At 42.9% G+C, this 12,009-nt stretch overlaps 1 protein-coding gene across 2 annotated transcripts; it reads right to left on the reverse strand.

Annotated features, from left to right (window-relative positions):
• Positions 1–746: 746 nt before the first annotated feature.
• LOC118315218 (rhombotin-1) lies at positions 747–9,218 on the reverse strand. 2 transcript variants are annotated; one of them, XM_047333298.1, is made up of 6 exons: positions 8,976–9,218; positions 8,807–8,941; positions 7,726–7,939; positions 4,157–4,282; positions 3,709–3,818; positions 747–1,452 (listed from the first exon to the last, which is right to left on the reverse strand). In XM_047333298.1, the coding sequence occupies exons 2-5, from the start codon at positions 8,826–8,828 to the stop codon at positions 3,713–3,715; spliced, it is 468 nt and encodes a 155-aa protein (XP_047189254.1). In that variant the 5' UTR covers positions 8,829–8,941; positions 8,976–9,218; the 3' UTR covers positions 747–1,452; positions 3,709–3,712. The 2 variants fall into 2 exon arrangements, with proteins under 2 accessions (XP_047189254.1, XP_035498206.1); XM_035642313.2 differs by having other exon boundaries at positions 8,807–9,218.
• Positions 9,219–12,009: the final 2,791 nt, after the last annotated feature.

A 12,009-nucleotide genomic window follows, 5' to 3' on the forward strand; every position in this document is an offset into this window, starting at 1 on the left:
CGACGCTAAAGGATCGTGTTTTCAAAGGAATTTCTCTTTTTATTGAGACTTAAAAATATATATAGCATCATGTACAACAGCAGCTATATATAGTTTTATACCTGAAAAGAAATTAATCATGAACAATTTTCACATTTGTCCAGGGCGATATTATTAGATTCTGATCAAATTGTCTTTATTTTCATGGCTTACTTTTATACTGGGCAAATGTTATCTTCGATCATCATTATTTTTTCAAATAGGTAAAATGCCTGTAGACCCTGCAGCAGACGGAGATTAAAAACAAGTCTTTCATTACAACTTAATACACTGTTCCTTTTTATTCCATGGGATAAAAAGGTGGAGAATATTAGGAAAAGGTTTGGCAACAATTACCGTTTAATTATTTTCTTTTTGATGCGTAATATACAGTCCACATTACCTTGGACTAAATATATTTTCCATTTGCAACATTTTCGCATCATTAATTTTCATTTCCTCAGTACAGCCATTATTGTTTAGTATAGACACGACTAGCTATGTGTTGTTGTTGTTTAATCAAAGCTTATAGTCTTTATTCTGTGCTGTGTACTGCAGCATCACGTTTGATCCATATGGATGAAAAGCGCTTCCCATAAACGTTTCCAACAAACTACTTTGGTTCACAGGTCTGTTCTGCTCTTTTAAATGACTCTACTCCCTCTGGGGCCATGTCCTTCTCCCGCTAATTATGGTCATCCTAGTGCATAAATGATGAGCCCACAAACCGAAATTAAAATTCCGTTTAATTTGTCAAGGAAAAAAACAGCTTGAGATCAGTGTGGAAACAAGGCTACAGCAGGTTTGAAGTCCCACTCGGCCCCTCAGAGTCGAGAGATGAAGAGATAAACAGTCGATCCTCCGCAGTTGTCGAGCTGAACCAAACAGTACTCGCAAATATGTTTCAGTTTGATTTGGGGCTTCCTTCGTGCCAGACGGGCGGGGCTCACCACACAAAGACAGCTCAGTGAAAGGCAGAATGATTTTAAAAATCACTGGGAACTCAGTGTTTTTCTCTGATGGATGACTTGGTTGTTGCTATGTGCGGCCTGATTGGCTTCACTCCATCCGTCTAGTATTTCAGATTTGGTGAAACTGACTCTACAAACTATTTGCAAACATGAGTTCACTCTATTTTTGTTGAATGTAAAAAAATAAAGGGGGAGGGGGGAAGAACCATCACAGTCCACACCAAGTGCTCTGGAAAATATCGTCCTCGTACTTTCATTATTCCATCTTGGTTGATCTCTGGTCCATCTCATCAGAAACAACCATTTTCAGGATGGTTACTGTGCAGCTCGATCATAGAGAGTTCAAACATGAGCTGCTGGAAATGTGTCCCCTCGGTGTTCTCACCACTCAGGGGTTCAGTCTGTAAAGGGAAGCTGCTGTGAGTTTCACAGTTCAACTGGCTCACAGTCGTCCCGGTCTGATCTGCACAGAGAGAAAGGGAATATAAAACAGCTCCAGGTCACTGTGTGGTTTGAGAGGTTAAATAAAAACATCAGATTTATGAATCCACAAATTGTTGTATAGAAAGTCTGTCAACAACATCTTTTGTCTTACAATAAATTATATGTTAATGACAAGGCCAACAGAATACTCAAAACAGGACATTGCATACAACAATCTTAAATGAGTCATAATTTTATAGAATTGCAGTATTGGATATTTTTTCTGTTGACAACAAATCCAACAATGAAGCCACTAATGAGTATTTTCTTTGTAGTCAAAGCCCAATATTCTTCCTCCGTGCCACAAAGCTCCCTTGTTATCCAAAACCAGTTAAAAACACATCAGTAAGCCACAGTGTCGCAATGGACATGATGTCCCTTAGTCCCCATGATCATGTTGTTTCTTTTGAATCAACCAAGACTGACGTAACCTCATTTTCCAAACCGTGATAATCTCCTACATGAACTAAACTCTTTATTTGGCCCAAGAAGTCATAAATCCTCTGAGTTTTACACACTGCATATATTGTAGCACAGTATTTATAGGGCACACATATTGTTCTGCTCACTATGGGCCTGTTTGTGTTCCAAATGCTTTGCAAGCAATATACAAAAAGTCTGGAAAGAAGCATCATCCACTTAGTGGTTTTTTTCAGTGAAGTTTTGTCCCAGTTGTAAGAAATGTAGTTGAAAGAGGCCACAAGCAGCACTACTTCCTCGTCAAACTCTCTACAAGTGAGAAAATTAGGCTATGACTGAAATTCCTTGTTGCCTATTCTTTTCAAATTCACCTTCTGTCTCTATTTAGAGGTGGATAAACTGGCATCGACAGAAAACCCCCAAAGTTGTGTTTCTTTTTTAAAATCAAATAATGACCATGCTATTTGGGTTAATAAAGGGTTACAGCATCTAAAATCCCAGATACAGGCCATCTGACATGTATCAAGACTTTTATTTGAAAATAAGAGAATTATCTCTAAAGCTGGCTCTTCATGAACTCTGGAAGACTTGTGTCCAGTGTGGTGGTGTGTTGTATGAACTGTAGTTTTACAGCTGGGATTATAATGATGGGTTGGGCTGCTGGTGGCTTCGGGGAACGTTTCTGAACTAGAGAAAAACCCTGAGACCTTCATGGCTGTGGATGCTGTGGTGTTTGCTGCACTTGCTTTCAACCTTCAGCCAAAGTCTTCCCTCACAGTGGACCACTGCTCACACGCCCCTCGTGACGCACTGTACAGGACGGGCTCTGCTCTCATACAGATGGCATGTCATCCATGTAAACCTGCAGGCAGCTTCACATGTTGTGACAGCTTGAAAAATGTGACATGAGAGAAGTCTCATGTCCACAATTTCATTTGAACAAATGTGTTTAATGTGGAGCGTCTTTAGAAGGAGACGTTTTCTATCTTAGGGCCCTTCGGACCCATCGGTCCCTGCAGACGCTGGATGATAAAATTGACGAGGTTTACGCAGAAGTTGATGAAGGGTTTGTTGTTTGTAATGAACAAAAAAAATATGCTCCATTCAACATTCATTTTGATCCAAAATGAGATTTTAAGTTAGACTTAAACACAAAAATTGGACAAAGCCCTGCCTTATAAAGTTGTTGTAACTAATACATGCGCAGCTCCGGCCGACATGGAGCATTATCATCCATGTGAAGTTGTTCTGTTAGTTTTTTCGCCACAGAAAATTTCACTTTCTTTTTAGCCCTGTTTGGTTCTCCACCAACCCCTGACCAACTATCTGGATATTTAACAGCTAAATTATAGATTTTTGTTTAATTTAAAGAGCTAAAACATTCCAAAAAACTGCTTTCGTTTACAACATGAGATATATATATATATCAAGTTTTGTGCAGCTTTGTACTTACAAGTTACTTGCATCCATAGCTTTAGGCTAAGTTCTAAGTTATGCTTTAGGGTTTCCAATAAAACCTGATACATCAGTTGAAACTACATGGTTTGCAGAGTTGGCAACCATACAACATGGATTAAATTATCAGACATCAATACATTTTTATAGAGGGCCCTGAAACTCAACACATGTATATGCATCCAACTTGGCAGGGATTTCAGCAGCCTCTGGTCTAAAGCCTTGTGTGCGCACACATGGTCATATACGGGATGAGCTCGCGAGCTCTCTTGTATAACTTCCAGATAGCTCAGTGCATGGTTTAGTTCAAACTGTCAGAGCAGCTGTCTGGGGCTGTAATTTATCATCATCAGAATATTACCTTCTTAGTGAGGCTGCCTCTCAGTGCTGCCATTAAGATGGCCTCCTTCGTAGTCCAGCTGGCACAGGATCATGTTGTTCTTGAGGAAAAACTTGTCTCCCACGCAAAATCTGCGGAGAGGAAATAAAAATATGGAACTGGGTCTCGGTTCTTGCTGGAGCAGAAGTGAATCATGAGGTCCCAGAGGAGCATTTCAGGCATATTTTCAGAATAAATCCACTGCTGTGATAATCAGGAAATTAATCTTGCATGATCGCCGCCTGATTAACTATCCAAGTTATATACAAAGCCCTGGACCCCTTGAGAATTTAAAGTGTGCAGTAAATTCCATCATGTTCTGATTACAATGCATTGGTTACATGCTCATGACGACCAGCGACCTCACATGTACACCTCCGTGATATGTCCTGAATTTGATCGCCCAGGCTAATTGCTCCCCTAATCTTACCTCTGGCGGCAGAGCTGACAGGCGAAGCAGTCTAAATGGTAGACGTTGTCCCTGGCTCTCATCACCATTTCAAAGGCAGGGATCATCTTACTGCAGGCCGCACAGTTCCCTGTCACCCCGAAGAGCCTGCAGAGGCAGAGAGGGCAACAAGCAGACCTGTAGTCTGGACACACTTATTAGACACATTTCAGGCAAGAGCTGGAGAGGGAAAAATCTATGGAATGAAGGGAGCCTCTGAAGTTGTTCAGCAGGGCCCTGAACCCACTCATGCACAAACTTTTGCGCATACTGCACTGCATTTCCTACGGATTATTGCTGACTACTGCTGCTAATGCGAACTCATGCAGAGTTCATATCTCATTGAACAAAACATAAATACAAGCAGCCGAGTGGGGAAAAGAAAACATTCACACCAACCTCCAAGCTGTAATTTCTGACCACCACCACCACGCAGATAATAATCAGTGTTAACCCCTAAAACAGCCTCAATGGTTTCTTTACACTTGGCTTCATGTGTTAATGAACAGCTAGAAATACTTGATGAAGCACTGGATGATCACAATTTGAATTAAGATATTTTCTCACGTATGTATCACACTACAGCAAATGTTGACAATGGTCAAAGCTGTGTTTCAGTGTCATGCATTAGATGAGACTATTTCAATTATTTTATGTGTGTTTGTGTGTGTGTGTGTGATTTCCCTTGTATATTAAGCATATTGAATTTTAAATTACCATTTAACCGTACAACAATTATTTTATAGTATCAACATATCATTAGCAGTTTGCCATCTTTGAATAATGTATATATGCTTACATGTTGTAACAACAGGATGTTATGCTGTTTTTCCCATTCTATCGACATGCTGTGAAAGTAGCATAGCTACAATTTCTTTTCTATTTAGTCATTAAATGTAACATCTCTCAGAAACTCAATATAACTTGGATCACTACTTCAACATATCAGCTGCTGAAAAAGAAAATGGAGATTCACCGATATGTCACAATTTATATGGAACCGTCACTTTACTTCAAGGAACCAGATTAATGTTGTTGTGTTTTTGCCCCACAGGACATTCTTCTGACTTTACAGGTAAGAATATGCAAGTCAATTTATCACACCTTTTTGAAACTTACAATTTATTTGACAGCATTTGAACTTTGTCCTCAAACTACCTAACAACAAACCCTGTGTTTTATTGAACAGGGTTGAACTCGGGGCTGACCGGCTGCAGATTGCTTCACCTCTCAATCACCTCTGAGAGAACGAACGACTCCCTGAGAGCCTGACACACATGAAGGTAAGCGACCGCTTCGGATTTCCATATTCCATTAGAGGGCCCAATAGACAAGGAGGCCTGGGAGGAACCGTTGTGAATAAAACCACAGAAGGCGGGAGGAAAATCCTTAAGCATGCCTCGGACGACGAATGAAAAACGTCATTGAACGAATGACCAACGACATGGGAACAAAAGCGATTCCTAATTAACACAAAGTTCGGATCTAACGAGCTTTGGTCCTGAACAGGCACCTGGTAGTTTTTTTCCTTCTCCCTAACGACGCTGCGAAGCTCAATGCTAATTCTCTACTAATGGTCCAATTAAAAGAAATCACATGGTTTTAATCCCGCTCTTCAAAGGCTTTCGGTCTGCACCCTCGCGATGATGAGGAAAACAGGAGGCAATCTAGCCAATTTAACTGTCAAAAGGGGTTTTGGTCTCTTAAGTGCAGCGCGGCTAATGAGAGACTTAACTCCAACCAAATCCAGCTGGATTGTACATGAGACTAACACACGAGCTGAGCAATGTGGCCTGAGATGTCAGGAGTTCTCCTGCTGACCTGACACCACACGTCGTTATTTCAGGCAAGAAAAGGGGAAGGGTGCATAACTCTCCGAGGAGCTGTCCGAGCCAGACTTTGGTTTGGATAGAAGTGGTCTCATCCAGATTCAGGCTCTTAAGATTGTTATGGTAGAAATGTGTTCACCAGGCTAAGTATACTCAAAACATACTTACTCAATATAATCATTGCATATTGCATCCCAGTCATGGAAGGTCAGGCACTGAATAGCCTCACCCCAGAGGGTTTTATTAAGGATCTATTAAGACAATCCACAGAGATTTATTTTTTAAGAGTGGTTCTAAGTGTGATAAACTTCCAGACATTCTGCATGGCAGCATAGTAGACACTTCAGTATGTCATTACCTGGACTTGAAGTTGTATAGGCTACTTAAAGAAATAGTCATTTTTGTGAAACATGCTTATTTGCAATTCAACTGATAGGCTACCATTAATAGGCAGCTGGGAAAAAGTGTCAACCCACCGGTCGGAGCCTCAAGTTTAGCATTTTGTCTCATGTAGCAGCAGTGTTCTGACTGCTTAACCACTTCAATGTCCCGCGACGTAACCACTAGCTCACGTGTTCCGTTTGAGACATGAAGACACTCTTTCTGCTGAGCTGACCGGCTGCTGGCTACAGCCTCGCATCAACTGTGGGCGAGAGACAAACAATTGTTTGTCTCAAAATGTTCAACTATCTCCTGAAAAAACTCTTATTGTTGCAATATTGCCTGTCTGTTTCTTCACTCGTTTTGCACCAACTTCACCCTCTATTCACCAGTTTATTTCACTTTTCCGCTTTTTATTGTCTGATGAGTAAAATTGACGGAGAAAAGTCAAGCTTTTCATGCACCACACACTGCACTGTTGTGCCTTTGTTAGAGTCCTTGAAACACGCTGAAAGATCAACACTCGAAAATAGTTGAGATATAGTCCAGACTGTGCTCGCTCCCTTTGGACTGTTGCTTTTGTTATCGACATTCTTGAAACCTTCACCTTCAAACCAGATCCAATTTTCATGAACGTAATGTTCGTGTTATTAGTACATGGATCCATGTAGCCGACCACATGTCCCAGCAGGGGACAAACTATTTTTCAAGTACAGCAGAAACCAGAAAAATGTGTGTGGACTAACAACTGTAATGCACAGTGCAGAGTCACAATGTGACAGACACAGACAGCACAACTTACCATGGGTAAAAGTGGAGTCGGTCATTGAGGTGTTATGTAGTATTTGTCAAGAAACATGACACTTGTTCTGTGGGGCCGAGTTTGCTGTAAAAACATCTGTGAACACTTGATCATTTCTATTTCTATTTGCACAGATTGAAAGGTTCACTAAATGAAAGGGTCATCAAGTGATCTATATTTGAAAAGCGGAAAGCAGTTTCTTTATTGTTTTGTGCTGTACGTGCATTGTTCTATTAATTTCCCCCGGGCTGTCAATGCCAGGCTCTCATGCAGATTGAAGATAACATTTATTTTCAACAGCTTCTTTTGAAAACCTACATTATCAGACTCCTCTCTTTTACTTGGATCCTGAGTGGATCTATAGCCACAGCAATCTGCTTCGGCTAGCACTTTTCATCTTTTACAGTATCGACCTCGCCATTGTTTGTATACTGCAAATTCGGCACTTGACCTCCGGGGTGATTTGTTTTTGAAGCTGCACGTTGCGCCCAATCATTTCCCATATCCTCTCGACACGCCGACAGAAGCGTTAAGGTTACCTCAGGTAGTCCCTGCGGCAGAGGATGAGGTTGGCCCGGGTGTAGAGGGTGGAGCCCATCCGGCCCAGGTGGCAGTCGCAGCAGGCACACTTCAGACAGTCCTCGTGCCAGTATCTGTCCAGTGCCTGCAGCATGAAGCGGTCTCGGATCTTCCCGTTGCAGCCGGCGCAGCCCCTCGGCTTCTCTCTGGACTGGAGGGACACGAGAGACACACCTGGCAGGAGATGGTGCGGCAGATGGACAGTGTTAAGAAAAATGGACAAAGAGATTTGGCAACTCATCAACATGTTTAAGTCATAATTAATAACTGCATTTATAAGATTTTAAAGAAGAGCAATATTAAAGGCAAAACATTTTTATATTGTTGCAGGACAAGCAAGACACTATAAAGACAAAATGTGATCCTTATAAATTCACTGTCACAGTCACTACACTGTGTCATAGTGTTATCCACTTAAAAACATTAGGTCACTTTCAATGCAACAATTATTCTAATCATCGGAATAATGACCTAAACTTCAAGTAACTATATAACACGAAGAAGCACTAGTGATTATATATTATCATGAATCTTCCACCGTGCCCCTTCACTGCTGCCTTCTCTTACAGTTCAAACACAGCACAACAAGGTAACCTACGGTCAGGGGCCACTTTATCAGGTACACCTGTAGAGGCTATCGCCATTCAATAGATTCAGGTTATCCATTTTTGAAATGCGTAAGTTTAGTTTACACTATATATTTTCATCATGTCTATTATTATTACTGAGGTCATCGTTAAATGTGCTTTTGAATTGGACTATTGAGAGAGGTGCAGGCTATATCATTTTGTTTTTTCCAATTAACAACTAAGATATATATTCATGCTATGACCATGACACCAGTGCCAATACACATAATCAGATGAACGCTTCTGTGACAGTGTCATCATAACCTGATTAGGCTATGGGAAACAGTAGACTAGATTGTACATGTGATCCTAATAAAGTGGCCAGAGTGTAAGTATGTACATCGGTTCAAACAGCGGACAGAAATGTGTGTGTGTGTGTGTGTGTGTGTGTGTGTGTGTGTAGAGCACTCACTCTCCTCCTTGTCCAGCACCATCCTCCTGGATACGAGGGGGAGTCCGACGGCAGGAGAAAAGAGCAGCCCGTCCTCTCCTGCGGACACACACGGAGCTCCTCTCCCTCTCTCTCTCTCTCTCTCTCCCTCTCTCTCTCTCCCTCTCTCTCTCTCTCTCTCTCTCTCTGTGTGTGTGTGTGTGTGTGTTTGAATTACAAGTCTCTCAAACTCCGGGCCCCTGCTCCACTCATAGTCCCCGATGGAAGCCGCGAAGACCCGGTGGCGGCGCGTCGCTGCGTGTGCGTAAAAGCCCGCCGGCGGATGGATGAGCCCCGCGTCCCCCGGGCGACACCTCGGCTGATGTCAGCGCATGAGCATTTCTGTATCTGCGCAGGCTGCGGCTGCTCGCCTCGACCGAGCTCCTCTGCACGGACGGGCCCTCCCCCCCGTCCCCCCCGCCCCCTCCCTCTCCGCCCCGTCTCCGCGCAGAGAAGAAGAAAAAACCTCCCACTGTCAAATGGTTCTTTCAACGCTGCGTGCTAATTATATAAAGTCATTATGCTCAGATCTGATAGTAGCCGCCCCCTTCCCCCCCTCCCCCTCTGAATCAATTATTCAATAGCCAGTCACACACCAGGACAGCTCGGGCCTGAGGTGCTTCAGAATGAGCTCATTCAACTCCAAGGACACCAATTATCTCCGGGGCGCCTGCACCGTCGAGGCGGAGGCTTCTTTTCTCCCAGAGGCAGGCGGCGTGAGTGCATGTGACACAGGTATTCAGTTGTGCTCATGCCTTATCTGTGCCTGACTGTTTTCCTAAGCAGAGCAACAATGTGACGGTGAGAATAATGCGCACCACGCAGCGCCACTTTAAAAGAAGGCGTCCGTGTACAGTATTGAAAGAGTTCAAAAGATGTCACTTCTGGGTTTAATTAATGGTTGCGCGACATTTCTACGTCTGTGATCATTTCCTTGCATTTATTTAATCATAAAAGCCTATGTGGTGATATTAGAGGATGACCTTAAAACTAATGATCACTGCAAATTTGCTCAAAGGGACGTCGGCCAACTAGTTCCAGATTGAAAAGAAAATACTTAAAACCATACAATGTTAAACCTTAAAAAGCGATGACTGGTTTTAATGTTGTGGCTTATCAGGGTTTAGTGTGTGGTCACTGGTTGCACACGTGAAAAAGCGTTGAAAAGTGGGAAAAAAATAGATCGGGAGGAAAGATGAGAATTTTTAAACCCTGCAGACGTACTCTCCTTCTATAATAACCAGATTGTGACTCCATGGTGCAATATGTTGTGTCCGCTTACTTCTTAAAGTGGGACAGCCTTTTGGATCAAACTTTTTATTGTGATGTTAAACTGATTGCACGGTGTAATGGTGATAGAAGGAGACACCGTCCGTGCTTCTATTGTTCCAGATAAACTCTCCTTCCACCGTGTTATTCTCGAAGGCCGTCGGGACGTTTCTGGACTTGAGAGGCTTCAAAAACAACGATAAGTAACACAAGCAGCCAGCTTATTAATGCCACTGGACGTTTAACTCAAGGTTATTTGTTCAAAATAGGAATTTTTAGGCTTGTTTTCTGCTTTTGACAGTAGCCAGGCTGCTGGCATTGAGTGAGCCATGATGCTAACGCTGCCGCGAGTACCTGCGTCCTTACCGGAAAGCACCCGCAGCTGCTAGGGGCACGAAAGTAATCTGTTGCCTCATCAAAAAAAACAGTGCGAGAACGAAGATGGACAGTGTAGTGTCTCTCGCTTTTCTCCCCCAGATTTTGCCGCCCAGTCCAGGGATTGGAGCAAACAACCTTCCCCTCAAGGTGCCGCTCCTGCACCAAAAGGCTCATCTTGTCCCTACCCACGCAGTTTACTACTGAATCTTTCCATTCATCCTGAATGAATAGAATTGGATATCAGACTGTGAGATTTGATGCCTATCTAATTTTGCAAGAGACAACACTTTTTCTATCATTGCACCATTATGTGATAACTTGCCACCTGTCAATAAAGTGTCACAGAAAAACATAATAGAGAATCTGAGTTTGCTCAAGTGTTTCCAGCTGCACTATCGGCTCTGTGAGGCTGCGCTTAAGAGAAACGCTCACGTCAGCATGCTGACACCCTCATAGTGACCTATTGTTTACCATGTTCAACATCTCAGTTTGCTATTTATTAGCCGAGGCCGATGGGAACGCCACTACCACGCTGGACAAATAAAATCCTTACCTGCTGCTGGCGCAAGGTGAAAAGTCACGGGGATCAGCAATGTCAACACCTTGAACACCATATCTGTGCAAAATCCCCAGGCTATTGACGCAATGGTTGGAAGTGAAATATTTCTGCAGTGAAGTGGCGGAAAATAACAGAAAACCCAAAAGATTAGAAATTTGTCAAACGTCCGTCTCACATCCACACCTATTGCATTCTTGCCAGGGCAACAGTTAAAATGTGTCCGACATCCTACATTTTGCATTTGCAAAAAAAGAAGGAAAATTGTTACAATAAAACAAGAAGCAGTGTGGTTTCATCTGCAAAACCCTGCCACAAATTGCAGTGGTTTTCTAGCACTGCCTCCTCTGAATTCAACTGTTACTGTACAGAAAGTGCTCCCTGTGACCCGGCCTCTCATGACATTATGTCTGACAAACAGCCCTTCCACAAAACATCTTCTAAATTTGTCCCTGCCCTTTTCACACGAGGACATGACAGCAAGGCAAGCTGCAGCAGATGGCCAAAAGGGCTTTCTTACTTTCACAGGCTGCCAATTAGAGCCCTAACAACGGCTCACCTTTAATGTCAGCGCAGACTGCTTTTAGCACAATTAGCCTAATGGGGCCTGCGCCTGTGAATAACCTGCGATGTTTAGTGCGCGCCAGCCGCGGCACTGGAGTTGATGCATGTCAAAATGAAAGGACGAGAGGGGTCTAATGCACTGCGGATCCATCCATCACCGCTGCCCACGGAGGACAAGACTGTAACCATGATTACCCAGAGATATTATTTAATTAGACTCATTAATAATTGAACTAATTAGTTCCCATGTGTCTCACAAATGAAGAGGGAACCCGGAGCTCCACTCGCACCTCATCAGCTGATTAATTAGTCTGTTGATCGTTAGCCGTCTTGACGGCCTACATGCGATCGGATGAGAGGGCGGATAATGAGGGAATAGTCGGTCGATGGTGCTGGTTAATTAGTGCGACCTGATCCA

Source organism: Scophthalmus maximus, chromosome 7 (assembly GCF_022379125.1).
Source record: "Scophthalmus maximus strain ysfricsl-2021 chromosome 7, ASM2237912v1, whole genome shotgun sequence".
NCBI lineage: Eukaryota > Metazoa > Chordata > Actinopteri > Pleuronectiformes > Scophthalmidae > Scophthalmus > Scophthalmus maximus.

Excerpts from the sequence above, each read along its gene's own strand:
- LOC118315218 (XM_047333298.1), bottom strand. The coding sequence starts at position 8,828 with ATGGTGCTGGACAAGGAGGAGA. Across the intron at positions 4,283-7,725 it reads TGCCGCAGGGACTACCTGAG|GCTCTTCGGGGTGACAGGGA; the intron begins GTAACCTTAACG and ends CTGCCTCTGCAG. Across the intron at positions 3,819-4,156 it reads TGTCAGCTCTGCCGCCAGAG|ATTTTGCGTGGGAGACAAGT; the intron begins GTAAGATTAGGG and ends TCCTCTCCGCAG.